Genomic DNA, 25,899 nt, shown 5'->3' on the forward strand with positions numbered 1-25,899 from the left:
AGAGGAAGTAATGCATTTCCAATGGGGGACCTCAGTGCTCGCTCAGACCATTATTTTTACAGTCTATGGGATTTTCTAATGAACTACCACTCTGCAGTAACTATGTCCTAGAAAACAATTGTTTCTGGCTTCTTTTTTGGGCTAAAAACGTCATAATCATAATAAAGACCATCGGAAATGCTATGAAAACAGATCAGAAAATGATGCAGTGGAATGTTCATTGATTTCAGGGAACATTTCTTGTTTGTTACATTTGAATCTAGACTAGAAAATAAAAAACACTTTCTTAAATCTTTACGTTATAGCTTATGTAAAAAGCCGTAGCAGAAAGTAAAGCGACTGTGTTTCTGTCCATAGAATGAAACACGCGCGTGCCCAGACGTGTCAAAAATGTTCTTCGTGGTTTAGCAAGTGCTGACAGTCCTTTATGGAGCGCGAGCGCTCTGTCAGCCCACAGTCCCCGCCCCTTCCCTGTCCGCCTTCGGCGCAGCCTGATTGGCTGGAGGAAGCGTCCGCAGCGGAGGCTTGTTTTTGTCCAACAAAGATGGGCGGGGACGTCTGCCACGTCACAGGGTGGGAGGGGGAGGGCCTAGCAAAACAAAAACATTAGAGATCCAGATCCAAAATGGCCGCCGCTCCCCCACCAGAGCCCAGCTTCCAGAGCCAACATGGCGGCCGCGGGGCTCAGTTTCACTGCTCGGATGGGCGGGGCCGCTTTGGAGTCACGTGATCCGCGCAGAGCCCGTGTTGACCCATTCCAATATGGTGGCCAGCCTGGCTCCACGGTTTCTGTTGATGCTGTGGTTCTGCGGGGTCAGACGCGGCGCCTGCGGCGGCGAGGACCCGCACATCCTGGGGCTGCGGCCGGAGGACCCCACCGGCGCGGTCAGCGTCAAGGACCGGATCATCTCGGTGCCCGAGGGAGCCTCGTTCCAGCTGCGCCTATTCGGGGCCAACCTGAATGGAACCGGGACGTGGGTCGCGTTCGCGGTGGGGACCGGGACCGCCGAGGACCCGTGCGGGTCCGACGCGGCTCGGCTGGAGTCCGCCCTCAGGGTGACGGAGGAGTTCAGCCAGGACGAGCTCCACAGCGGGGTCCTGACGGTCACGGCGAACCGGAGCATCCCCGCGGGCGGGGACACCCTCCACCACCTGTGCGCGCGCAGCGGGGAGACGTGGGCGTCCGTGACCCCGGACATGCTGCGCGTGACCCCCGGCGCCGCCGCGGACCCGCTCCCGCCGTGGGCTCTGGCGCTGCTCATCGCGCTGCTGCTGCTGCTGTGCGCGCTGCTGCGGACGCTGAACCTCAGCCTGCTGGGGCTCGACCCCGTGGAGCTGTACGTGCTGCACAGCTGCGGCTCCGAGGAGGAGAAGCGGGCCGCCAAGCGCCTGGAGCCGGTCAGGAGGAGGGGGAACTTCCTGGTGAGTGTGCGGGGGGTCGTGAGGAGGATGCTGGTCTGCTGGCCTTCATCCAGCCCGCCTCTTCTGCGCAGGCGTGCTCGCTGCTGTTCCTGTGCGTGCTGGGCCACTCCGTGCTGGGCGTGCTGCTGTACCGGGCTCTGGGCTGCGTGGCCTCCGCCGCCTTCACCGGGGGCTTCCTCATCTTCCTCCTGGCCGAGCTGGCCCCCCACATCCTCTGCTCTGGGTACGGCTTCCAGCTGGCGCCCGGCCTCACCTGGCTGGCCCAGGTGTGCATGGTTCTCACCTGCCCCCTGTCCTGCCCCCTGGGGCTGATCCTGGACCTGGGGCTGCGGAGGGACATCAGCACCTGCTGCGTCAGCGAGCGGGCCATGGAGATGGTCCGGACCAGCGTCAACGACCCCTACAGGTAAACCAGGCCCAGATCCGGGTCGGTTGGAAGTTCAGACTCTGATCAAAACATTGTCAGCCACTGATCATCAAACCCCTTCAGAGTCATGCACCAGGTGATGGGGGGGGGCATGATTCCTACAGAACCAGAACCGCCATCAGGACAGGAGTCAGAGGCGGGAAGTTCATAAGCAGAACAATGAAGCTGGGTTCACATTTCCCTTGGAAACGAGAGTTCATGCGACCATTGAACCCGCGTTGTTGGCTAAACCAACCGGGGACTTGGTACTGATGGGATGGCGTTCCTTTGAATCAGTGAAATCAAACTCAGTCACAGAATGGGCCAAAATCCAAAACACACCTTAGGTCGCGGGCCGAACAGGATAAACATTTATTGAACTCTAAAACTACATTTTAAAACTTTAAAGCCATAACTTTTTAACAATTATGAACTAGATATATGGCATTACCTGTGAATGCTGTAAGATGGATTTGGTCACTGAAGATGCTGAACTGATAGCCAGCTAAAATATTACCTACATGGCAAATTAGCACAAACAAACGAAAACAACTTAGGTTAGAAAAAAGCATAGCATGTAGCTGAAAAAATAGCTAAACTTTAAAGTAGCCTAAAAAATTGAAAAAGCCTAAATTAATCGAAACAGCTAACATGTAATTATTGACCCAACTCCAAAACAGCCTAAAAAAGCAAAATAAAGAATACAAATTAGCCAAAACAGCTAGCATGTAGCTAAACTATTAGCTAAACTCCAAAATGGACAAAAAAAAATCAAAAAACTAAATCAGCCAAATGTAGCTGAAATATTAGCTAAACGACCCCCAAATTGAATAGAAAAACCCCGAAAACCCTAAATTAGCAAAAACAGCTAGCATTTAGCAGAAATATTAGCTTAACTCCAAAATGGACTAAAAAACAGAAAAACCAACAAATTTTGCCAAAACAGTTAGCATGTACTGGAAATATTTGCTAAACTGCAAAACAGCCTAAATAATAAAAAGCAGAAATTAGCCAAAACAGCTAGCATTTGGCTGGAACACTAGCTAAACTCCAAAATAGCCTAAAAATCTTAGTAAATGCAGGAAAAGAGAAGTCCTCCTGAGGCTCCTGGACTGAGGGAGCTTCAGGTTGTGGTTGATGTTCTCTGTGTGCAGCGAGTTCGTGAAGGAGGAGTTTAGCCACGGGATGCTGCGCTCCAAGACGGTGGAGGACATCCTGACGCCGCTGAAGGACTGCTTCATGCTGCCCAGCTCGGCCGTCCTGGACTTCTCCACCATGTCGGAGATCATGCAGAGCGGCTACACCCGGGTTCCCATCTACGAGGAGGAGAGGTGGGACCTTCACCTTCATCCGAAACAAGCAAAGCTCAGAACGCCCAGACAGGAGCTCCAGAATGAGCTCAGTTTGCCCTCGTATGGTCTGATTATCCATACTGAGGGATTTGGTTATCCGTCAGGGTGATGAAATAGAGATGAAGTAGAAATGAAGTAGAGATGAAACAGAGATGAAGTAGAGATGAAGTAGAGATGAAACAGAGATGAAGTAGAGATGAAGTAGAGATGAAACAGAGATGAAGTAGAGATGAAACAGAGATGAAGTAGAGATAGAGATGAAACAGAGATGAAGTAGAGATGAAACAGAGATGAAACAGAGATGAAACAGAGATGAAGTAGAGATGAAACAGAGATGAAGTAGAGATGAAGTAGAGATGAAGTAGAGATGAAGTAGAGATGAAGTAGAGACGAAGTAGAGATGAAGTAGAGATGAAGTAGAGATGAAACAGAGATGAAGTAGAGATGAAGTAGAGATGAAGTAGAGATGAAGTAGAGATGAAGTAGAGATGAAGTAGAGATGAAACAGAGATGAAACAGAGATGAAGTAGAGATGAAGTAGAGATGAAGTAGAGATGAAGTAGAGATTAAACAGAGATGAAGTAGAGATAGAGATGAAACAGAGATGAAACAGAGATGAAACAGAGATGAAGTAGAGATGAAACAGAGATGAAGTAGAGATGAAGTAGAGATGAAGTAGAGATGAAGTAGAGATGAAACAGAGATGAAACAGAGATGAAGTAGAGATGAAACAGAGATGAAACAGAGATGAAGTAGATAAAGTACTGAATTGGATGGAGGAAGGGTGGAGAAGACGAGTTTTTTCTGCACGTTTTTATCCCTCCAGCTTTCCTCCACCCTTTCAACGAAGTGGAGCTGCTTCCTGTGACCTCACATGACTTTTACAGAAATCTGTTTTTGTTTTTTACGAACTAAGTTTTTTCTTCTAATAATAAAAATCTCAAACATGTTTTTATCTTTTATATTTGATTGAAAACAGCACTACAGAAATGTGGAAACCTGAAGGCGGACTCGTGTTCTAGCAGCTCTGGGGAGGAAATGTGGAAACGTCTGAGTTTAACTTTAATCTGGACCCGGTTACTGTTTGAACTCTGAACCGTCTGCGGTGTTTCCATCTGTAACTGTTCAACCGGGTCGACCCGGGTCTCAATTTCAAACAAAAAAGAAAAAAACATTTCTTCTTAGTTTCCAACATGACTCAATCTTCAGTGGAGATAAAACAGCTGTGACTCTGGACCGTGTGAACAGAACCGGCTCCCCCTGCAGGTCCAACATCGTGGAGATTCTGTATGTTAAAGACTTGGCGCTGGTGGACCCGGATGACTGCACGCCCATGACGACCATCACCAAGTTCTACAACCACCCGCTGCACTTCGTCTTCAACGACACCAAACTGGACGCCATGCTGGAGGAGTTCAAGAAAGGTGAGCGATGGAAGGGGGCGGAGCCTGTACCGCCAAGGTCGATCTGCTCCTTCTGTGTCCGCCTCATTGTTGGAAATCCTCCTGAGATGTTTTCAGTGACAACAGAGAGCAGGTTTGGGTTTGATTCAATATTTTAGACACGAGAACGGCTGAAAAGTTTGACCAATATGACCGCCTCGGCAACGCAGAAGAGTCCATAGCAACCGTGCAAACATGTCCATGTCTCAGACAGATTCACATGACTGAGTTTTATTTTTGTTATCAAACTGTTTTTGCTGATGTTACTTATCAACCGTGTTTATGTTAGCCCCGCCCACATCGTTAACTCCATAAAGACGAAGAGTTTGAAGATGGGCTTTGAGTTTCTGCAGATTTGTGTTAATTGAATTCAGTTCGTAAAAATCCGACCAACATCCTTTCAATCCAGAAATCGGCCATCTTTATGAAGTAACCTCATTCTCCAATGGGAACTTCTGGACACGCCTTTCTCCAATCCAGAAAACGTGGCGCTACCATTACCAGATTCTGAACGTTAGCTGTACGCGGTCTCCATGGCAACGTTTTATGCGAGTCAATCCTTTACCAATTTTAGTGACTCTGTTACGCTCAATGGTTAAAATATGTTGCCATCAAAATAGTCCACCAAAAGGTATATATGTTTGTTAAATATTTAGCATAAATATCTGCTTTTAGCTAAAAGTGGGTGTGGCCTGAACCATGACAACCAGGTTTCAGTCGGAGCATCACCCTGGCAACTGTGCAAAATGAATTTACATGAGTAAAAATGGTTATAAAATAGTTTTAGGGATGACCTGACTCTTGAGAGAAAGTGTAAAATCGCTCCAAGAGACCTGCAGTACCACAAACCCGAACAGTAATCCAGTTTTTGTTTGTTTGTGTTGGTCTGAAACAGAACCAGAACTGCTTTGATCCGACTTAACGTTTACAGCTCAAGTCCTTGACTGTATAAGAGAATTGGACGGAGCTAGTGTGATGTCACCCATAGAAATTCAATTCAGTCGTTATTTTTTTCATGATACGAACGCCGCCATGTTGGAGCCAGACGACCTCACTAGGCAGTGATTGGTCCGAGTCGTTCTCAGTCAATGTTTCTATGGCAACCACCAATCAGGAGTGAGCTTGTTGGAAGGCCACACCCTTATCACTTGAAACCAGGCTAGATGAAATCTGTCAAACACTTTAGACGTTAAACTTTAGAGCCATCAGGCTCCGCCTACTTTTATTGTTTTATAACTTGAACTTCAGAAGAAAAATATGAAAAAAATGAGAATCTTCAAGATGTTAAAAAGTATCAGTGCAAGAATGGTTATTCGGACCAATAGAATGGAACTCTTCGGGATTTTGGCTTCTTGGAGCCACTTCCTGTTTGGAACACCAGAGGGAAGGAGTCACTCAGTCCAGTTCTTCTTATTGTTAAAAGCGTGTAAATCGTGGTTACTAAGGAACATGAAATGTATCATTGTAAAAACCGAAAAAATGAACTTCCATGTTGGTTTCTGGACAAGGACAAAGTCCGTTAGTTGTTACGGTCCATTAGGGAGGCGGCCATATTGAATCCATTCCAGTTCTTTGTACACCTAACAGCTTAACCAGCTGGGGTTATGAAAGAAGTGTGAAGGATTGTGGGTATTCGGTCCGGCTCTAACGAGATGAAAACCGGCTTGTGTCTGAACTCCTCCAGGTAACTCCCACATGGCCATCGTCCAGAAGGTGAACAACGAGGGGGAGGGGGACCCGTTCTACGAGGTGCTGGGATTGGTCACCTTGGAGGACGTCATCGAGGAGATCATCAAGTCCGAGATCCTGGACGAGTCCGACGGCTACCGTGAGTGTTTGTGAGCGTGCTCCGTCCGTGTCCCGGCGTGGTCGTTCACGCCCGTGTGTCGCCCCCCAGTGGACAGGAAGCTGAAGCGGCCTCTGCCCGCCCTGGAGATTTCCCTGGAGCCCCGCAGCTCCAGCGAAGAGTTTTCCCTCTTCAGGCCTCCGGAGGGAGAACCCAAGATCCACACGTCGCCACAGCTGCTGCTGGCCACGCACCGCTTCCTGTCCAGAGGTGTGGTGACGGAGACGACAGCGGACTTTGTTACTCTCTGGCATTTAAGGTAAAAATAAACTGTGACCTCTGACCCCGCAGAGGTGGAGCACTTCAGCCCCGCCCGAGTGTCTGAGAAGGTTCTGTTCCACCTCCTGCGCCACCCCAGCGTCAACCAGGAGGTGCACTTCGAGCCCAACAACCGCCTGAGCCCGAGCCACTACCTGTACACCCGCAACCAGCCGGTGGACTACTTCATCCTGCTGCTGCAGGTACACGCCGCCTGCAGGGGGCGCCACGCCTCCCACTGGAACTGTAGGCTTTAACACCGGAGCTCCAGTGTTTATGTTCTTTGATTAACTGTAACTTTTCAACTGTTAACACGAAAATTCCCAGAGATTCTGAAGGAGAGAAGAGGCATGATGATAAGTTCTGTCCTTAACGTGAAGTTCTGTCCTTAACGAGAAGTTCTGTCCTTAACGAGAAGTTCTGTCCTTCATGAAGACTTTGATCCTTAACGAGAAGTTCTGTCCTTCATGAAGACTTTGATCCTTAACGAGAAGTTCTGTCCTTCATGAAGACTTTCGTCCCCAATGAGAAGTTCTGTCTCTCAGGTGTTAAAGGGTTAAAGACCCACTCCATTGAAAATGGTCTTTTTGTGTTTTTAACATGTTTCTGTAGCATTTCTCTCATAATAGTGGAGCTATAACCAAATAATTTACGATTAAAACTACTTTTCTGAGTATTTCCCGATCCAAATCGTGTGGAATCAGAAAACCGGATGCTAGAAAAACCTGTGGCTAAAGATGCAACAATTGACTGAGCGTCCTAAAGTCCCTCTTACCACTCCATTGCTCCGCCCCCTTTCCTCGGTCGAGCTGGTTTCTGGCTTATTTTTGCGCCGCTAATGCTAGCTTGGGGCTATAAGCTTGCGCAGACAGAGCTCCCAGCGACAAGAAGGAGGTCGCTCTACAGTCCCGCCTACAAGCTAGAATTGTATTTCTAATGATCTACTGCTGCTGGGCATAAAATATGACCTAAAAAATGACAAAGGCGTTTAGATTTTTGCTTAAAACTGATTATTAAAAGACTACCAGGAACGATTTTACAATAGAAAAAATTCTGGTTGGAAGACATGCAGAAGAGACCACCTGGAAATGTTTTTTATGTTCAAATGATTTCTGATATAAGTTATGGTATAAAAAGTTTATTTTTAAAGCAGATCCTGATCTGAAAGCTAAGAAAAAAACTAACTTGTAAGAATTAAACTTCACGTTTCTGTCTGCAGGGTCGGGTTGAGGTGGAAATCGGCAAAGAGGGGCTCAAGTTTGAAAACGGGGCATTTACGTACTACGGAGTCTCGGCCCTGACGCTGCCCTCCTCAGGTGAGAGCGGGAACTGCACATGCAGCGAACGTGTTCTCTCATCTTCTTCACTCCTCTGATCTTTGAAAACCTTCCGTCATTTTTCAAATTTTCATGGATCCACATGCTGACGTGTTACAGCAGGAGATCCTTTGATCATCAGCAAACTTCCTGTGATATTTTCAGAATAAAAGCAGAATCTTTGTGGGTTTTTAGCTGCAGCTTCTCGTTCAGCTTTAGGACTAACAGAAACTGTTTGGTTGCAGTGCACCAGTCGCCGGTGTCGACCCAGCGGAGCTCTCCCAGAGACCCCTTTGATTCTGGGGAGGCCACCAGCCCGTCCAGCTACTGTCCCGACTACACCGTCCGCGCGCTGACCGACCTGCAGCTCATCCGGGTCTGTGCACGACCTTTCACCTTTCTGTCTCCAGGTCTTCTGATCTGGACCTGAATCTGCAGAGTCAGCCAGAAACCAGAAGAGCTTTAACAAATACAGATGACAAGTCGTTTAATTCTCTTCATATTGATTGATTGATTGATTGGTTTATTTCAAGCATAGATTGAAAAAAAAATACAGGAAAAAACACAATTATTTCAAACTCATTACAGAAACAATTAAATGCATTGATTAGAAAATAGAAAACAAAAATAAAACACATTTGTGTCACATTTTCTTCATTTATTTTTGTGATAATTAACTAAAGTCAGTAGAGTTTGATTGATTGCTTGAAAAGGAGCGGGAAGAAGTGAACTTATATAATCCCACCCATACTTAATTACTTCATTTCACTGTTTAGCATAACTATGTAATCCGGTTGTTGTTGTTTTTTGTTTTTTTCTGTAATTCTCAATAGTAAAGTGAAGTGCTTGTTGATTATTGATTAATCTCATCAAACATTATTTCAGTAAACAGTAACATCCATCATACATCATTTAACAGATTTACAATACTCATTGATCATCATCAAAATACAAATGCAGAAAAAATAATCATTACACATGGAGATCAAGTTTTAAGGTAACAATAGAGTTCTTATTAATCATTCTCTGAAATAATTATTATATATTTTCAGTAAACATTATTGATCACGCAATTTATAATAATCATTGATTATCTTTAGAAAACATAATTACAATAATCCTGTAATCATTGCTACATATTTTGGATCAAGTAAAGAAAATTAATACCATAGTGATTGTAAACTTTTCAGTAATCATCACAGCATATTACATAACATAAAACTCATTGATTGATTGCAAAAAATCTTTGATTATTTCATCACATTCAAGTTCAGACATTTGGAATTATTCAAACACCAGCTGATCTTTTCGTCTTATCTTCATATTGTGAGATTAGAGTTTCTTTATACATTTTCTTGAATGTATAAATGCTTGAACATTGTTTGAGATCATTACTTAACTTGTTCCAGAGTTTAGTTCCACACAGAAACACAGAAACTTTTCTTTGTGGTTCTCATCAATCTGACCTTGAAGTTCCTGCATCCTCTCAGTTTGTTCCTCCTTCATTTCTAAGAACTGTTTCTGGATATTTATGGGAATGTTTTCCCACTAGCTCTGGATAGTAACTGTGCAGTGTAAAGACCAACAAGATCATACAGTTTTAGAATTCTGGATTGATAAAATAAATTGTTAGTGTGATCAAGATAACCAACTTTATGTATGATTCTGATGGCTCGTTTCTGAAGCATAAAGAGAGGATGTAGTGAACTCTTAGAATTATTACCCCAAATTTCTATACAGTCGGTGAAATACGGTATTATTAAGGAGCAGTACAATAAATATCTACAGTTGTATTCTAATATATATTTAGATTTATTTATAATTGAAATACTTTTTGAAACTTTAGTTTGTTTATGTCTGATGTGTGGCTTCCAACTCAGTTTTTTATCAATAACAATCCCTAAGAATTTAATTTCTGTAACACTTTCGACTAAGTCATTATTAACTTTAATTGAGAGCTCTGTATTGGCTTTGTAATTACCAAAAAACATCACTTTAGATTTGTCTAGATTCAAAGATAGTTTGTTGTAATCCATCCATCATTTTATTTTGATTAACTCTGTGTTCAACACATTGATAAGTTCCCTTTGATTGTCTGTAGAATAGAAAATATTTGCGTCATCAGCAAATAAAATGAGTTTTAAAAGTTTTGAAACATTGAATATATCATTGATGTACATATTCAACAGCAGCGGGCCCAAAATTGATCCTTGTGGGACACCACAACTTATCCCTTTGGCCTCTGATGTGAATTCATTTATCTTGACAAATTGTTTTCTTTCTGTTAAATAGCTTTTGACCCAACTTAGTGCTGCTCCTCTGATCCCGTACACTTCCAGTTTGTCTAGTAGGATGTCATGATTCAGAGTGTCAAATGCTTTTTTTAAGTCAATGAAGATTCCAGCTGCGTAATGGCAAACGGACTATATATTGAGTAAAGGAGTCTGGAATTAGCCGTTGTTTTGAACACTGTTACTGTTAGCGTAGTTAGCTAGCAAAAATGGCTAACCGCCGCTCAATCATTCATTATCGTTATATTGTGCAAATTTAATCCATGAATCCTTGACTTTAGCTGAGCAAGCTGATGTGACACAAAATATGACCATATTAGGAATATGGGCGGGATTGGCAAATACCTCCGTTGCCATGGAAATAAAAAATATTACTTTTGCCAATTCTTTTAAAAAGGACATTGATCTGTTCGTCACCCCCAGGCGACCAAAAAATAAAATGGTTGCTATGGAGATAAACCAACAGAACTTCCGTCATTTTGAAAAAGGTGTCATTAATTTGTCATGTGCAGCTCCTACCTGGGTAGCAGGGACAGAGGGGGGAGGGGTCAATGATGGTACTAAGTGACATGTATGTATACCAGGGTCTGTACGGTTAGGGGGGGTGGTCCTATAACGCCGCTTGCTAGCCACCCTTTAGCGCTTCTCTCATGTCCGCCATGTTAGATTTAGTTTTAACGTTTTCGTTTGAGAATATTCAGAATCTTTATTGACGTCCGTTCAGGTGTGAGGATCTAACGCGCTTCCTCCTCCTCCGGCTGCAGGTGACGCGCCTGCAGTACCTGAACGCCCTCAGGGCGTCGCGAGTCGGCCAGAGTCCAGACCCCCCCGAGATCAAGATCCTGCCCAACAGTCAGATGAAGCTGCTCAACGACAGAAACGCCGCACAAGGTAGCCGCGCTCGCAGCGCCGTGTGACCCCCCCGGCGGCGCCGTGTCTGTTGGAATGTGCTTTCCTGTTTGCCTTCAGCTGAACTGAATTAATTTTCTCTCTCTCTTTCTTCTACCTCCCGCCGTGCCTCCTCTCCTCTGGCCGTCCAGAGTTCCCTGTAAACTTTTCTTTCTTTGATACCATTGAGAACTACGGTTGAGTGCTTTTGTTTTGCATGAGGTAAACGAACACAGGACCCCGCCTCCCCAGGACTGTTCTCACTTACCAAAGCCGTGCTCCTTGTGTGCTTGTGTGAGCCAGCAGGTGTGTGTTCGCTCCTCCTCTAACCATCCCACCTCCTCCGAGGCCTTCAGGCCACGATCTGTCCATCTGTTTCATCCTCACACCTGAAGGAATGCGTTCGCCGCGGCGGTAAAGACGTTCGCCGCGGCGGTAAAGACGTCCGCCGTTCACGCTGGAGTTCTGAGATCTGCAGAAACAAAAATGAGTTTTCAGAGAGATGAAAACGTGTCATTGGACGACAATCTGACAGACGATGTGGAGGAACGCCAAGCGTTGACCGTCACGTTGAAAGCACTTTATCTGCTGTGACGAAGAAGTTCCTCCGGATTCACCAAAAACCGACTCGGTCTCACCAAACTAAAGTTTAACCCTTTAAACAGCAACGTCTGAATATGAGAAGCAATAAACTGTTAGTGCTTCACTGCTCCAGGTGGTGGCGCTGCAGACCAAGTATAGAGCAGTGGTCCCCAACCTTCAGGCCACGTCCGGTTTAACCCCTTAATGCCTGTTGACTGGAAAAGTTGTGAGAATGCTTTTGCTGAAAGTAGTCACTGAAGATGCTGAAGCTTTTTGCTGAAAATGGTGACAAAATCTACTTTCATTGATGAAAATGCAGAGACAGAAAATTTGCTAAAAGACTGGACATTCTGCTAAAGAATTATGAAAGAGAAGTCGACCTAAATTTCTGAAAAAGCAAGTAAAATTGCCTAAAAATCTCTAATACTTGCCAATTTTGCAAAAAATGTTGATTAAATATGAGCTAAACTCCAAACTAGCCCAAAAAACCTTAGTCGATTCCAAATTAGCCAAAAAAGATAGCTTGTTGCTTAAATACTAGCTAAGCTTCAAAATAGCCTAAAGTTCCTCAGTAAGCTAAATCAGTCAGAAATGTTAGCATGTTGCTAAAATATTAATTAAGCTATAAATTAGCATAAACACCTGCAGTAGATACCAAAAAAGCTAACACATTGCTTAAATATTAGCTAAATAATAAATTAGCCTATAAAAACCCCAGTAACAAATTAGCCAAAAACGTTAGCATGTTGCTAAAATATTAGCAAATTTGATGGAAATTGCTCTAAAAGATGAAAACATAACCCATGAATATATCTAAAGTTTTGATGCTAATCTACCTAAAATGTTGAAATGTGAAGACTTTCTCGTTCATTTCTCGTATTTTGCTCAATATTTCAAAAAGGACAAAGTTTATTAATTAATGAATACCAGCAGTAATGTCCTGAACGTTTTGATACAAAGATTGATGAAATCTCCGAAAATGTGATTGAGTTTTTAAATGTGCAGAAAGGAGCAGGAGGATCCCTTTAGTGTGAATGTTTACTAATTCACAAGATTAGCTATAAAATGACCTAAATTCAGAATTTAATTCAAACACAAGTGAATATCTTGTTTCATAGCTGGGAATAAATTCAGGCGTTAAGGAGTTAAATTAGACATTTTCACAGACCGATCTGAATTGTGCAGAAGTTGGGATTTTAAGCTTCCTGTTTCTGAACATTTATTTTCAAAATAAAATGCTACAACAATAAATTCAGTTTAAACATATCAGTAGATTATTTTAGAGTTGTTGAAGATTCAGTGAAACAAAGTTGTTGATTTGTAGAAGATATTTCTGATTTGAAAACATAGTATAACATTTTTCCCCATAAATGTAATTTTAACATCAATCAGGACAAACAGATCGATCATATTTAGTCTTTGCATAAATCCTCATTCATTGGGTATTTTTTAAATGCAAATAAACATTTTCTGAGCTAAAGTTTCTAAACCTTATGCAGCCTTGCTGTTGGAAAAAATCAGCAACTTTATTTGATTCAATCTTCTTTTTCTGCAAAATGTTTGAATTTTGTGATGAAGATTTTCTCTTTAACGTCCAGTAGAGGCTAACAACGACGCTAGCTTCAGCTAAGTCCGACTTTTAAGGTGGTATGGATAAATTGAGCAAAATAAAATGATGCAACTGTCATAAAACTGGTATTTTTAAGTGGCTTTAAGTCACATGACCAAGACGTTGTGAACAGAATCCAGGAGTTTTCCAAAGTAAAACTTCCTTTATGATCAGAAAATAAACTAAATTGAAATAATCCAAAGTTAGCGCATGTATTTCTTTTTTTCTGTCTGGACTGGTTCTGGTACCGGTCCGCACGTCACTTGGTACCGGGTTGGGGACCACTGTTTACAAAATTTAATTGATGATGAAATACAAGCTTCAAAGAGACCTGAAGCCTCGAAAGCATCTCCTTCCTTTGACAGTGTTTTTTTTTATGTCTAGAAATAAACATAAATATTTAAATCCCTGCAAGTTTTCTAAAAACAAAACGAGTCACCAAAATCAGAATCGCTGAAAGTTTGGATTCATTCACTGTAGTGAAAAAGGCAGCTTTACAGAAACTTCAAAATAAAAGAAGAAGCAATAAATTCAGCTTTTAGTTTTTTTCAGAATTCCCTTATTGAGCGCTCCCGCCCAATCAGAGATGAGCTCCCTTCGTGGTCGTTTAGTCCCGGCGGGAGACTGGAGTTTAAGCACAAAAAGCTAAAGACCCAAACCTCAACAGCCTGAAAAGTTCTGCTTTGCTTCCACATTTACCTCCTGTGAGACGCAGTGCAGCCGTTTTAGTGTAAACGTTGACGCTAACCGAATAAATCGAACGTTTGAAACCAGGACGGCAGAAAAAGGATGAACAGAACTTTGTCCAGAGAGCTGCAGTTTCTTTACAAACAGGACGGAAACCAAACCAGCAGCTTCTTCCTCAAACCTGCTTCACACCTGTCCGTATTCCCCGTTAAGCCCCGCCCCCAAACCACCCAGCTCCCACCCCCATGTCCCTCTGTGTGTTCTCATCCCTGCGGTGATGATGTCATCTCTCACTCACCTCTCATTGGTCGGGTCCCACAGGTGGCAGCCGAGCCCAGGAGAGCTCCACAGAAGAGGAGGCTCATGGGTAATGAGGTCCAAACTGCTAATTTAAGAAGATAAAGTCTATTTTTAATTGATGAATCCACTATGGCTGGAACGTAGGACGAGACTGGAGTGGGATAATCGATCGCTGCACACGTTCATCTCCATTTTCATTCCTTTCAGTGATTTATGTTTATATCTGGATCTGTAAATGTCTGTATAAATGTAGAGAACAACTATGTCAATCTTCTAAACTCACTTTTTATTATTATTATTATTTGGTAATAAATGTGATCTTCTGTTGATCAGTAGAAAGATGTGGTTCTGCCCACTAGCACACTGACAGATGTTTGGTCGCTGTGGTGGAAACAGGAAGTGAACGGTCAACATGAGGACCAGAATCCGTTTTGGGTCCACAACCTTCAGGGAGCAGCTTCATCCAGACGGTCGCCAACAGAACATTAACATACAGCTTTGTTTATTAGTTAATGAGGCGTTCTTTAATGGAAGAGTCTAAGAACGTTCAGGTGAAGACGTATGTCCAAAAGTTAAAAACCTGAAATGCCTCCCAGTTAACCCTTTAAAACCCTTTTCAGTGGGCTGGGTGGAGAAAATCCATTCATTGATCGAAGCTTAATAGGTCAATAATAAGTAAAGATCAATCTGCCAAAGTGTGCTAGCTTGAAGCTAACGTTTAATGGGATTTCCCATAGGACGGCTAATGCTAACGCTCGGTTGACCTAAACATACATCACTGACTAAATGGACATCTTTATATAAATGTTCCCAACTCTTTTAAATAAATATTTTTAAAGTAACATTTGTGGTCTAAAACACAGTTTTTTTGCTCAAATTTTCTTCTTCTGGAATAAGGTGTAATACTACAGCGTGATCGCCACCTAGTGGTCAAACTGAAACGTCCTCCAGGAGAGACAGAACAATGTTGGAGCTTCTCCTTTAGAGAATCCACTGTATGACATTAACAATCTCATTATTTCACTGATACATTTTACAGTATGTGAACTGGATCAGATAATATAAATATATTCAAACATATTAATAATGTATTTCTAAACAAGAGTGTGTAAATGTGTAAAGTCAAGATTAAATTAAATTGAATTAAGTGGATCGAGAGAATTTAAAAAAATCAGAATCAAATTGTTTCTGGAAATTATTGTCAAAACCCAGCCCTAATTGTCAGTGTTGATGGTGTTAACCCTTCAACCATTTAAGTAATTAACGTCAATCATTTAGAGAAAATCGAATGTTATGAAGTCGCTTTTCTTTGTATCAGCTTAGTCAAATAAAAGTAAAGACATTTGAGCAACTACCCACATTTATTAATGTTTTTCATCAAATATGAGCGTTTCTTATGTCTAATCCTCCTGGTTTTTCATTGATTTGAACTTTTCATTGATTGAGTTTTCTGACCGTTCTAACTAAAGCCAGCTAAATGTTGACTCTTTCAATAGACAGACTCCCTCCATCCTTTAGAAATATTGACGTTTAGGTCAAAGAACTTTGTCTTAAGACTTCCTTTCGAACGTTCACTTACGTTTCCACCCAGTGAAACTAAATGTGTTGAAATGATTGTTTAGCAGAAGTCGCCATGAGCTTCACTTTCATGTCAGTTCAGTGTTTTGGTGCCTTTCTTCCAGTTCAGTGTCTGCACCAAGTGTGGTTCTTTATTGTGTCTTTGTGTGCCAAAGTCATGAATGTGTGTGTTTGTGTGAGCGAGCGAGTGTTTGTTTCTGAACCAACCGTCCACTTAAAGACACTAACATTAGGGAGGTTGAGAACACATTCAATCTGTGCACCCGTAGCATGGCGGTACTGAGACGGCGGCCTCACACGGAAACCGCTGTCCTTCATGTCGCAGACGCCAGCGTGCCTCTGCTGTCGCTCAGAAATGTGTCCGATTCCATCAGTTTCTACACTAAATTCTAACAGTAACTTAAAGACACACTCCAGCGAATCCCATTTCTTTGTGTTTTTAACGTGTTTTTGTAGCATTTTTCTCATAATATATAAAATAATTTATGATTAAAACTGTTTCTGAGTGTTTCTTAATTCAAATCATGTTGAATCAGAAAATTGGATGCTTGAAAAAGCTCAGACTAGTGATTCAGCTACTGAAATGGGCGGGGCCAAAGTATCCCCTCCCCCGCTTAGGTGATGAGCTTTCAACAGTCGTGCTGTAGCCAATTCCAATTCAAAACTGTACGACCGGATTGATCTAATATTGTTATTTTTGCTCTGCTAATGTTAGCTGGAGGCTATAATTTTGCACGTTAGCGCGCGCAGAGTTCTGACTGACGAGGAGGGGGGTGGGTTGCTGTGGTAACAGTCCCGCCCACAACCCAGAATTGTTTTTCTAATGAGCTACTGCCGCTGTGCAGAAAATATGTCTTTAAAAATGACAAAGGATTTTTGATTTTAGCTAAAACCTTCATAATTAAAAGATCGCTGGGAACGATTTTACGATAGAAAAATGTGGTTGGAGTGGGACTTGAACCGTTTAACACTGGACCTCCAGTGTTTATGTTCTTTGTAAATTTTCTACCGTTAACAGGATCATTCCAGTAGATCTTCACAATCTACTGGAATGATCCTGTTAACGGCTGAGAAGTTGTCGTATGCTGAAGATTTTGTGTTTTATTGTCGCCGGTGACGCCTCAGGTGTTAAAGGGTCAAACATGTTGGGGGTTTGAATCCTTACGTGACGTCTAACTGTTTGGAAAGAAGCGATTCCCGTCCAGCAGAGTCCAGACGAGAGGAAATCAAAGCTCCCTAAAAAGGACTGAAAAGTGTCGCTGTTTCTTCTTTAGATAAATGTTTGACTGTTAATTAATTTACTGTTTATTTCTCTTTTAGTCGACATCTGAATATAGTCCTAAATATTTTAAAAAGTGGTTTGAAGCTTGCTTACATCAAAGGGTTAATGTTTTTTTAAATTAATTATTATTGTAGCTCTATTTATTATTAATAGTTTTTCCTCAAAAATTCTGGACTTTCTTTATCTCCACCAAATGTGACTGATTTTAAAGTTATCTTTTTACCAGATTTTTCCTGATAATTCATTGTTAAAGTCCTCCTATGACAATTTTTTTTATTAAAACAACATTCCCAGTAGAGTTTTAATGATGATTATGAAGTTTTAATCAAAATCCCACAAACAAAATGTCCTAAAAAGTCATTTTTAATGTTGGTCTGAAGCCTCCGTTTCCAAAATCTCCTCTGAGGGGGCGTGGCTCTTGGAGCTGTTTGAAAGGAGAAATACTCAGAAATGCAAAAACAAAATAATTTCTTCTTACATTTATTCTCATTCATAAGAAAAATGTCACAGATGCGTGTTGAAAACTCAGAAAAAAAAACCTCAGAGATTTTAAAGTTTTTTTCCTTCTACGGTCATTTTCTGCTGTATTTTTCACCATCGATCATTCTTGAGATTTTCATGAAAACTTTTATTCCTCTGCTGAAATGTCTAAGCCACCAGTTCAAAGTCTAAAATCAGGTCAGTCTAAAATTAGTGCGCTCGTCAGCCTGCAGGTGTTAGAGGCCGTTCCCGTAGCAACCGTGCAGGTGTTTCCTCTTGGAATAGTCTTATAATGCCCCCACCCCCATCTGAGAAACTGTTTAATGGAAAGGGTCATTTCTGTCCAGCAGAGGGCGCTGCCGCGCTGCCAGAGAGACGTCCTTCAGCTTCAGCTCTCCTCTCCTGTTGGTGTTTCACATAAACATCGTCTGTACGTGAAAACATGTAAACGACCAGAAGACGTCCCGCCGGCGTGGAACCGGACGGTCTGGGCTTTCAGGTCTGCTCCCATCAGATTTGTGACTAAAACTCCTGTAAAGAAACGTGGATGAAAATGTCCCTTTTAGTATCAGAAGTTTGAACTAAATCAGGAGGACAAGCGTCACTTTTTATGTCTTTAACTATCAGTTATGAACACCTTAAGTTTTCACTCACTTCTGCAGAAACTGGAAGGAGTTTTATTCGTTTCCTCTCTAGCGTTTCATGATCTGCATGAGGTCAAATCAAGATCAACAGACAGTATCTTAAAAAAAAGAAAATTTGAAACAGTTTTAAACTCTTAAGTTTATTTGCAAACTTGAAAAAAGTCTTGAAAATAAAAAATAAAAGTACATTTGAAATGAAAAGGTGACTTCATCGTGACCTCTGTCGCCCCATGGCCCAGCAGCCAATGGGCTCATAGCCCCGCCTTCACGTAAACTTCGGATCAGGTATGAAAATGAAAGTCTGAACTGAAACTTTAAATGGAGACTGGATGTAAAGAGGAAGAAAAATTAAAAGAACAAAAGTTAAAAGATAGCAAAGAGGAGTTTTCCTCTGATCCGATCAGTTTTCCCGCTCAGACGGACGTCCGGGTTTGTTTCCTAGAGTCTTCGGACGTTTCTCAAAGCTTTTTGGACAGGAATTTCTGTAGTAACATTAAAGTGGATGTTAAAAACCTAACAAATGTACATTTCCTGTATTTGATTGTTGGTTCTTGGATTTAAGTTAAATCCATGTATTTTACTGGAGCAGACCTGAAATCCTTTTGTCGGTTTTCGGCTCCGTTGACTTTCTGTCACCTGAGAGGAAGCGAGTAAACCTGTAGAAACCCTCGGCGGTGCGTCGGCCTCACAGAGCTGCTCGTCTCACATCTGCGTCTGAATGAGTCCTCACATATCAAAATCTTCCAGATTGTTTTGTCTGATTTTTGAGAAAATATATTCTTTGACATATTGTCGTAATACGATCATTTCTTTGGTATTGGAATCTGAATGTACAAAGACGACCAGAACATTAAAGCGCCGTGTTAATATATAAATGTTCAGACGGAGTTTAGATCCTGTTTCTGTTTGCCGCTGTTACCATCAGCGGTCTCTCCGACTGTCCGGGTTACATTTGTACAGAACTCTGATTTACTGGGATGTTTTTCCAAATGCTGTTGGGTTTGGGGACGCAACCTTGAACTGTTTTTAGGAAATAAACTTGATCCTATTGTAAATGTTTGTTGTTTGTGCTTTTTTGGATTCACGTGTTTCACAGATTAACCACCAAATCAGCTGTTAAAGAATATTTTTAAATTTGAAGAAGATTATTTTTCTTGTAAACTGTTATTAATGAACGACCAGAAGACAAAAACTCTTCAGTTTTTAGTCCCAACCGTCCTCACAGGTGGAAACAGAAACATGGACTAACCTGTAACCAGGTCGGTGAAGTGAAAATGTTTGTGTTCTACGAGTGTTCTGTGGGTTTTTGGGCCGTCCGGTCCGTGAGGGTCGTAGAGAGGAGCGGGTCCATCTTAAAGGGTTAGTAATGCCCTGGGACAAAGCTAAAATAAGTATCCAGATATATTCCATATGTTCTAATGTATCAAAAATAACAAATAATTACCGTTGACAAACGCAGGTTTTTGTAAAATTTGACAAATTAAACGACAAATCACACTCGCATTTCGCCCTGCTTCAGAAACGGCTCGATTCAGGTCACGTGACGCGTTGACGTCATGTGAGTGAGACAGCACCAGCAGCAGAATGCAGGCGGACCTTTAGTTTTTCTGAATGACTTTATATGTGACCATTGACCAAAATATGTACTAATTTAATGGTCACAAATGATAAAATAGTCATTTATTAACACTATAGGATTTCTGTTTAGTAAAAGAGGTGGAAATACCAAGTAATGGGGGTGAATACAGAGAGCCCCCCACTGTAGTACTCAATGGTAAATGGTACTAATGGACCCTTAGTACAAATGGTACTAAAGGCCCAAATGAGCCAAGAAAATATCCTCCAGACCAGAACACTGACCAGAACCTAGACCAGAACCATGACCAGAACCATGACCAGAACACTGACCAGAACCCAGACCAGAATCATGACCAGAATCATGACCAGAACCATAACCAGAACCATAACCAGAACCATGACCAGAACACTGACCAGAACCTAGACCAGAAACATGACCAGAACCATGACCAGAACACTGACCAGAACCCAGACCAGAATCATGACCAGAATCATGACCAGAACCCAGACCAGAACCCTGCAACCTGCGGCTCCAGATCCACATGTGGCTCTTCGATCTCTCCACGGTGGATCGTTGGGGCTGTCTAACCAAAACTCCCTAAAGAAAACAAATAAACAAAGCCAGCAAACTAAGACTACCAACCCAAACTAAAATAACAAAACCCAGCAGTGTAAGACTGCTGAGGACAGAGAGGGGAAAAGAACAAAAGAAATAAAAGAAAAATAAATATAATTTTTTTTAAATCTAAGGATTACTTAATTGTCATTTATCTAATTTATATTAGTTAAATGTATAAACTGATGTCTGAGGTTCACATCGATGATAAACTATGTACATTTTTACATCCTGGTGACCTGAAGACGTCTTGTTTGATCAACTCTACCTCCAGAATGAACAGATTTATATGGAAAGCAAACTTTGGTAAAAAGTTTGATCTTTTAGGAGTTAAAAGCACAGATTATCTTATGCTGAACCACATCAGTTACTATCTGCACTGAGATGATCCTGTTTGGAACAGAGCAGCTTTTATTTTGAAAAGAAGTTATTTGAGTTTCTGTCAAACGTAAATAAATGAATAAATAAAAATCATATTTTGATAGACGCTAATTTTTTTTTAAATATATTTTTCCTTTTGTTTGCACTAAAAATATGCATAATTCATATTATTAAAAGCAGGCCATGAATGCAGATCTACATTTGTTAAAGGCTAAAGTCAGACTATGCGGCTCCTTCTAGGATTTGATCAGTGGAAAATGAGTCTTTAAAGGTTGAAGGTTACTGACCCCTGATCCATACCATGACACCACCACCACCAGCCTGAACCATTGATACAGGACAGGATGGATCCATGCTTTCATGTTGTTGTCACCATCAGAATGGAGCAGAAACAGACTCATCGGACCAGACGACGTTTTTCCATCTTCTATTGTCCAGTGTTGGTGAGTCTGTGTGAATTGTGGCCTCAGTTTCCTGTTCTGACAGCAGTGATCTTCTGCTGCTGCATTAAGGTTGTTGTGTTCAGAGATGTTCTCAGGTGGAACCAGTGGTTATGGAACCAGTCCGACCAGTCTCCTCTGACATCAAGACATTTCCACCCTCAAAACTGCAGTTCTGGACATTTTCTCTCTTCTGACCATTCTCCGTGAACCCTAGAGATGGTTGTGGGTGAAAAAGACAAAACCAGCCGTGCGGTTTGCTGGTTCCGTGTCCTGGTCCAGCCCTCCCTCCGGGTTAAAAAGAGGCTGAAATTCCCACGGTGATGAAACACACCACAGAGATGTGTTTCAGCGATAGATGAAATGCAGAAACCACATGTGGGTACAGATCGGAGGCCTGATGACGGCTCAGAGCAGCGGAACAGAGGAAGTGGCATTTTCTGTCCGAGCTGCTGACCAATGACACGTGAGGCTGGAGGTACACACCAAAAAGCAGAACCAGGACAAAACCAACCCAGCCGAGAGGAAGAGCTGGAACCTGTGAAACCGGGGCTTCCTCCATGCTGGTCTGGAGGATTCGGGTCAGGGGTGGGGTGGGGGTGGGGGGTAGAGTCCCTGCACACACCCCTGCCAGCTTCTGATTGGCTGAACACACCTGATCAGTGGTGAGGATCTGGATGTTTGGGAAACATGGAGGATTTTTTAGATTCTTTCAAACACTTTTTACACATTTGTTTAGAAATACTTCAATAATCTAAATGTGTTTTAAATCCATGTATGTTTATCTGATCCAGTTCACAGACTGTAGCATGAAATAATGAGATTGTTAATAGCATACGGTGTCACATGGATTCTCACTCACATACTTAGAACCACTTTTATTTACATGTGTGTAACAAAATCAGAATATCGACCCAGCGTCCCTCACTTTAAATATTCAAGTACTTCACTTGTTTTCATGGATTTTTGCTTTCAAATTTTTTTTGTTTAGTTTTGAATTTTTTTAAATCATTTTTACTTTTTCCTGTTTTGTTTTCCATGGTGATATAAACATTTCACCATGGTGATATAAACATTTCAAAACTCAAACTGGGGAGTGAGGAGACAAGGAACCACGAAAGAGCATCACTCCAGCGGTAGTTCAATCATTTATGTATTACTGAGATTCATCTGGAGTTTCTATTAACTCCAGTGAATGTCTGTGATGGAGTTCAGACTCTTTGTGTTGTAGATAAAATGTCTGGGGTGTAATTTGTTGACGGTCCCTGTTTGTCTCCGAAGTGTTTGGACTGTTTTTACAGAAGAACATGAACTTTATCCTGGACACGCTGAGGAGTTTAGTCCATCTGGGGATCAGTTTGTCTGCTTACATTTCTAGTTCCTCATTTATCTGAAAAAATATCTTGGAAAACACACTTTTTAAATAAACCAATAAAAAAAAAAGTTTAAAAATGATCTGAAAAACACCAGATTCCGTACTTTATGTCTTTATTCAGGAAAGCTGCTTTTCTGTCTGAACTGGAGCAACGATCAGATTCTCTTTCAACTTTTCTTAACTAAACTCAATCTGTTGAAGAATGATCTTAAATATTTGCATGTTAAGATGAAACTGATATGAATCAGTCTCATGTCAAACTAAAACATGAAGAGTTGTGATGAGCAGAGAAGAAGTTGAGACGACCTGGAAGAAAACCGAAGAGGGATCAGAGACTCAGTCGCCTTTGGACCAACAGATTCCCTCTTGAAGGAAGTTCTAAAAATCTTTGTGTCCAAGCAAACCTCCTTCAAGTTTAGAGTCCAGAGAGTTCGTGTTCGGAGAAACTTTCACTTCCACGGGTCGTCTCCGGACGTGACTTTCACCCACTAAGATCCTGGAACTGAAAGGAATCTTTTTTACAATGACACAAAAAGTAAAAACTAAATAAAAAATGAAGGAGGAAATGAAAACCAGGTTTCTGTGAGTTTGTAACTCCTTCCTCCAATGTAATGACCACACGGGTACAGCCTCTGTCTGGTTGTGTTACCTCCAATCAAAGCTGGTTTATTTTTGTAGAGAGGTCACACTGAGTTCAATCATCTGAAAATGTGAGAAAAGTTCAATAACTAGGGCTGGTATCGCTTAGAGTATCCAGAAACGATTTGATTCACAAGAGTTTGAATCGATTCTTTCAATTCAGTTTTAAGTTTACAAATTTATACACATTTTTTAGAAATACATTAAAAATCTATTATTTAATCTGAATATATTTATATCAATCTGATCCAGTTCACATAAAGTAAAATGTTTCAGTGAAATAACGAGATTGTTCATATCATACATGGATTCTCTAAAGGAGAAGTTCTAACTAAAAGATCATTAACATTGTAAACATTGTTCTGCTTCTCCTGGAGGACGTTTCAGTTTGACCACAAGGTGGCGATCTCCCTATAGAAGTACACTTTATTCAAGAAGTTTTAGACCACAAATAGTTCCTTTCAAAATGATTTCCTTAAAAGAGTTTGTAAACTGAATGTGAGTAAATAAAGATGTTCATTTAGTCACCAATGTATTTTCTTCATCAACCGAGTGTTAGCATTAGCCGTTCTATGGGAAATTCTATTTAACGTTAGCATCAAGCTAGTGGACTTTAGCTTTGTGTGCTAAATCGATTTATATCTTCTGTGAATTGATTATTGATCTATTAAGCTTAAATTGATTCATCGATTTTTTTCAACCCAGCCCTATAAATAACTGTCAAAAAGAAGGTTAAAGCATCAAACGTTTCCACGAAACAGAGTCCATCTACAACATCTACAGAGCAGCCAGGTGCAGTCAGAGCAGGCAGGTGAGGCCCACGGCGTGGAAAGTCCACAGAAAACCCCCTCCTCCACAGGAGGGGGTCGGGTGGTGGAGGGGAAGACGGTGTGTGGGCGGACGCCGCAGGTTTCCAGCAGCGACGTGACGAACTTTTTTGTTTTTGTTTTTGCACATTTGTCTCCAAAACGTTTCACATCAAAGTAAACTGAATCAAATCCAAAGACAGAATAAACCAAAGAAGACTTTCTGATCATCATCTGATCCTCTCTGCGATCTATATTTGTCCTTTCTGTCTTTCAGAGTCAGCAGAAAAAAGATTCCCCCTCCGGGGAAAACCACAGTGAAAATGAAGCGAAAACGACGTCAGATTCTCAGACATGAACCCTGCATCCCATAAACCAACAGGAACGTGTGATGATGGTGAACGAAGCCGCATGTTTACCACATGTGTAGAGAGTGTTCAGTCCAGAGGGAGCGTCCTGTTTAACCTGCTGATCTGACCCGTGTTAGCTGTACGAGTGGGTCGATTTGACCCAAGCACAACATATGAGTACAAAATAATACATACCACACTAATGGAAATTGTTCTTAGTTTATAGAGAACATTCTGTAATTTAACCCTCAGATTGACTCATTTTCACACTTCAAAACGGGTCAATTTTGACCCAAGCACTTTAAAAGTTCTACGATAAAAAAGAAAAGAAAAACTCTAAATTTTTCACATTTGTGGATTTTTTCGTACTTTAAAGTGAGCTCACTGTTATTTAACATTGGGTTCTAGTCCAAACTGACCCGGTTTTGAAGATTTGAAAACGGGTCAATTTTGTCCTGAACACAACAAGAAAAGAATTGTAAATTCACTGTTTTAACAACTTGACCACATTTCATCTAAACTAATTTCTACACATGTGGAAATGTTGTTGTTTTTAACTCTTTTCCTCACACAGTTTTTTTATTGTGTTTGAATCAAAATTGACCCATTTTCAAATGTGGACATGGGTCCATTTTGACCCAAGCTTCATAATACATTTTCCACTTTTTTTTTCTTAGTTTAAAGTAAACTATTCAACCTCTACATTGTGTTCTGATCAAAACTGACACGTTTTTGGAGGTTGGAAAATGGGTCAAATTTGACCCAAACTCAATAAAAGAGTAAAAAAAGGATGAATTTACTGCATTTGACCAATTTTACCACATTTACTCTAAACTAAGAACAGTTTCTACAAATGTGGAAAGTTTGTTGTTTTTAACTCTTTTCTAATAGAGTCTTTTTATTGTGTTTGGGACAAAATTGACCCGTTTTCAAGTGTGGAAATGGGTCCATTTTGACCCAAACACAATACAAGGAATAAATGAGAATTCATTCAGGCTAAGAACTGTAAAGATGTGGTCCATTTCTTAAAACTCTTTTATTCCTTAACTCCTTTGACCCACTTTTACATTTGAAAATGACTGAAAACAGGTCTATTTTGACCCAAGCACAGATTGTTTTTGGGTCCAAATGGACCCAAGAACTCTTAGTTTAAAATCTATAGCTAATGTGATTATACTGAACTACAGACAGTAATTATTAAAAGAAAATGTGAAAAATATAACTTGTATTTTGTGTCCGTCCTCCTCCAGCAGAAGTGAGTTTCCTGTTTCTTCGTTTTATGAGTTTAATAATAAATCACTAGATTGTTGACAAATATTATGTATTGTTTT

The 25,899-nt window shown here is 41.3% G+C and overlaps 1 protein-coding gene and 1 long non-coding RNA gene across 3 annotated transcripts; both read left to right on the forward strand.

The window, feature by feature from the left end:
* Nucleotides 1-549: 549 nt before the first annotated feature.
* On the forward strand, nt 550-14,728 carry LOC112163353 (metal transporter CNNM3). Of its 2 annotated transcripts, XM_024299709.2 has the most exons (12): nt 550-1,422; nt 1,494-1,828; nt 2,983-3,159; nt 4,447-4,604; nt 6,307-6,450; nt 6,520-6,678; nt 6,760-6,929; nt 7,946-8,042; nt 8,288-8,418; nt 11,098-11,224; nt 11,374-11,443; nt 14,421-14,728. In XM_024299709.2, exons 1-11 carry the CDS (start codon nt 763-765, stop codon nt 11,421-11,423), a joined length of 2,208 nt encoding a protein of 735 aa, XP_024155477.1. In that variant the 5' UTR covers nt 550-762; the 3' UTR covers nt 11,424-11,443; nt 14,421-14,728. The 2 variants fall into 2 exon arrangements, with proteins under 2 accessions (XP_024155477.1, XP_024155476.1); XM_024299708.2 differs by lacking the exon at nt 11,374-11,443 and having other exon boundaries at nt 551-1,422.
* A 6,486-nt stretch (nt 14,729-21,214) lies between these two features.
* Nucleotides 21,215-22,841, forward strand: LOC118599463. Its single transcript, XR_004948826.1, has 2 exons — nt 21,215-21,401; nt 21,485-22,841. It is a non-coding gene; the product is annotated as an uncharacterized LOC118599463 (long non-coding RNA).
* Nucleotides 22,842-25,899: the final 3,058 nt, after the last annotated feature.

This window comes from Oryzias melastigma, linkage group LG12, assembly GCF_002922805.2.
Source record: "Oryzias melastigma strain HK-1 linkage group LG12, ASM292280v2, whole genome shotgun sequence".
In the NCBI taxonomy this organism is placed as follows: Eukaryota; Metazoa; Chordata; class Actinopteri; order Beloniformes; family Adrianichthyidae; genus Oryzias; species Oryzias melastigma.

Bases quoted from the DNA above. Each gene is read 5' to 3' on its own strand.
- LOC112163353 (XM_024299709.2), top strand. From the start codon at position 763: ATGGTGGCCAGCCTGGCTCCACGGTTTCTGTTGATGCTGTGGTTCTGC. The intron at 1,829-2,982 runs GTAAACCAGGCC...CTCTGTGTGCAG, and splicing joins AGCGTCAACGACCCCTACAG to CGAGTTCGTGAAGGAGGAGT. The intron at 4,605-6,306 runs GTGAGCGATGGA...GAACTCCTCCAG, and splicing joins GCTGGAGGAGTTCAAGAAAG to GTAACTCCCACATGGCCATC.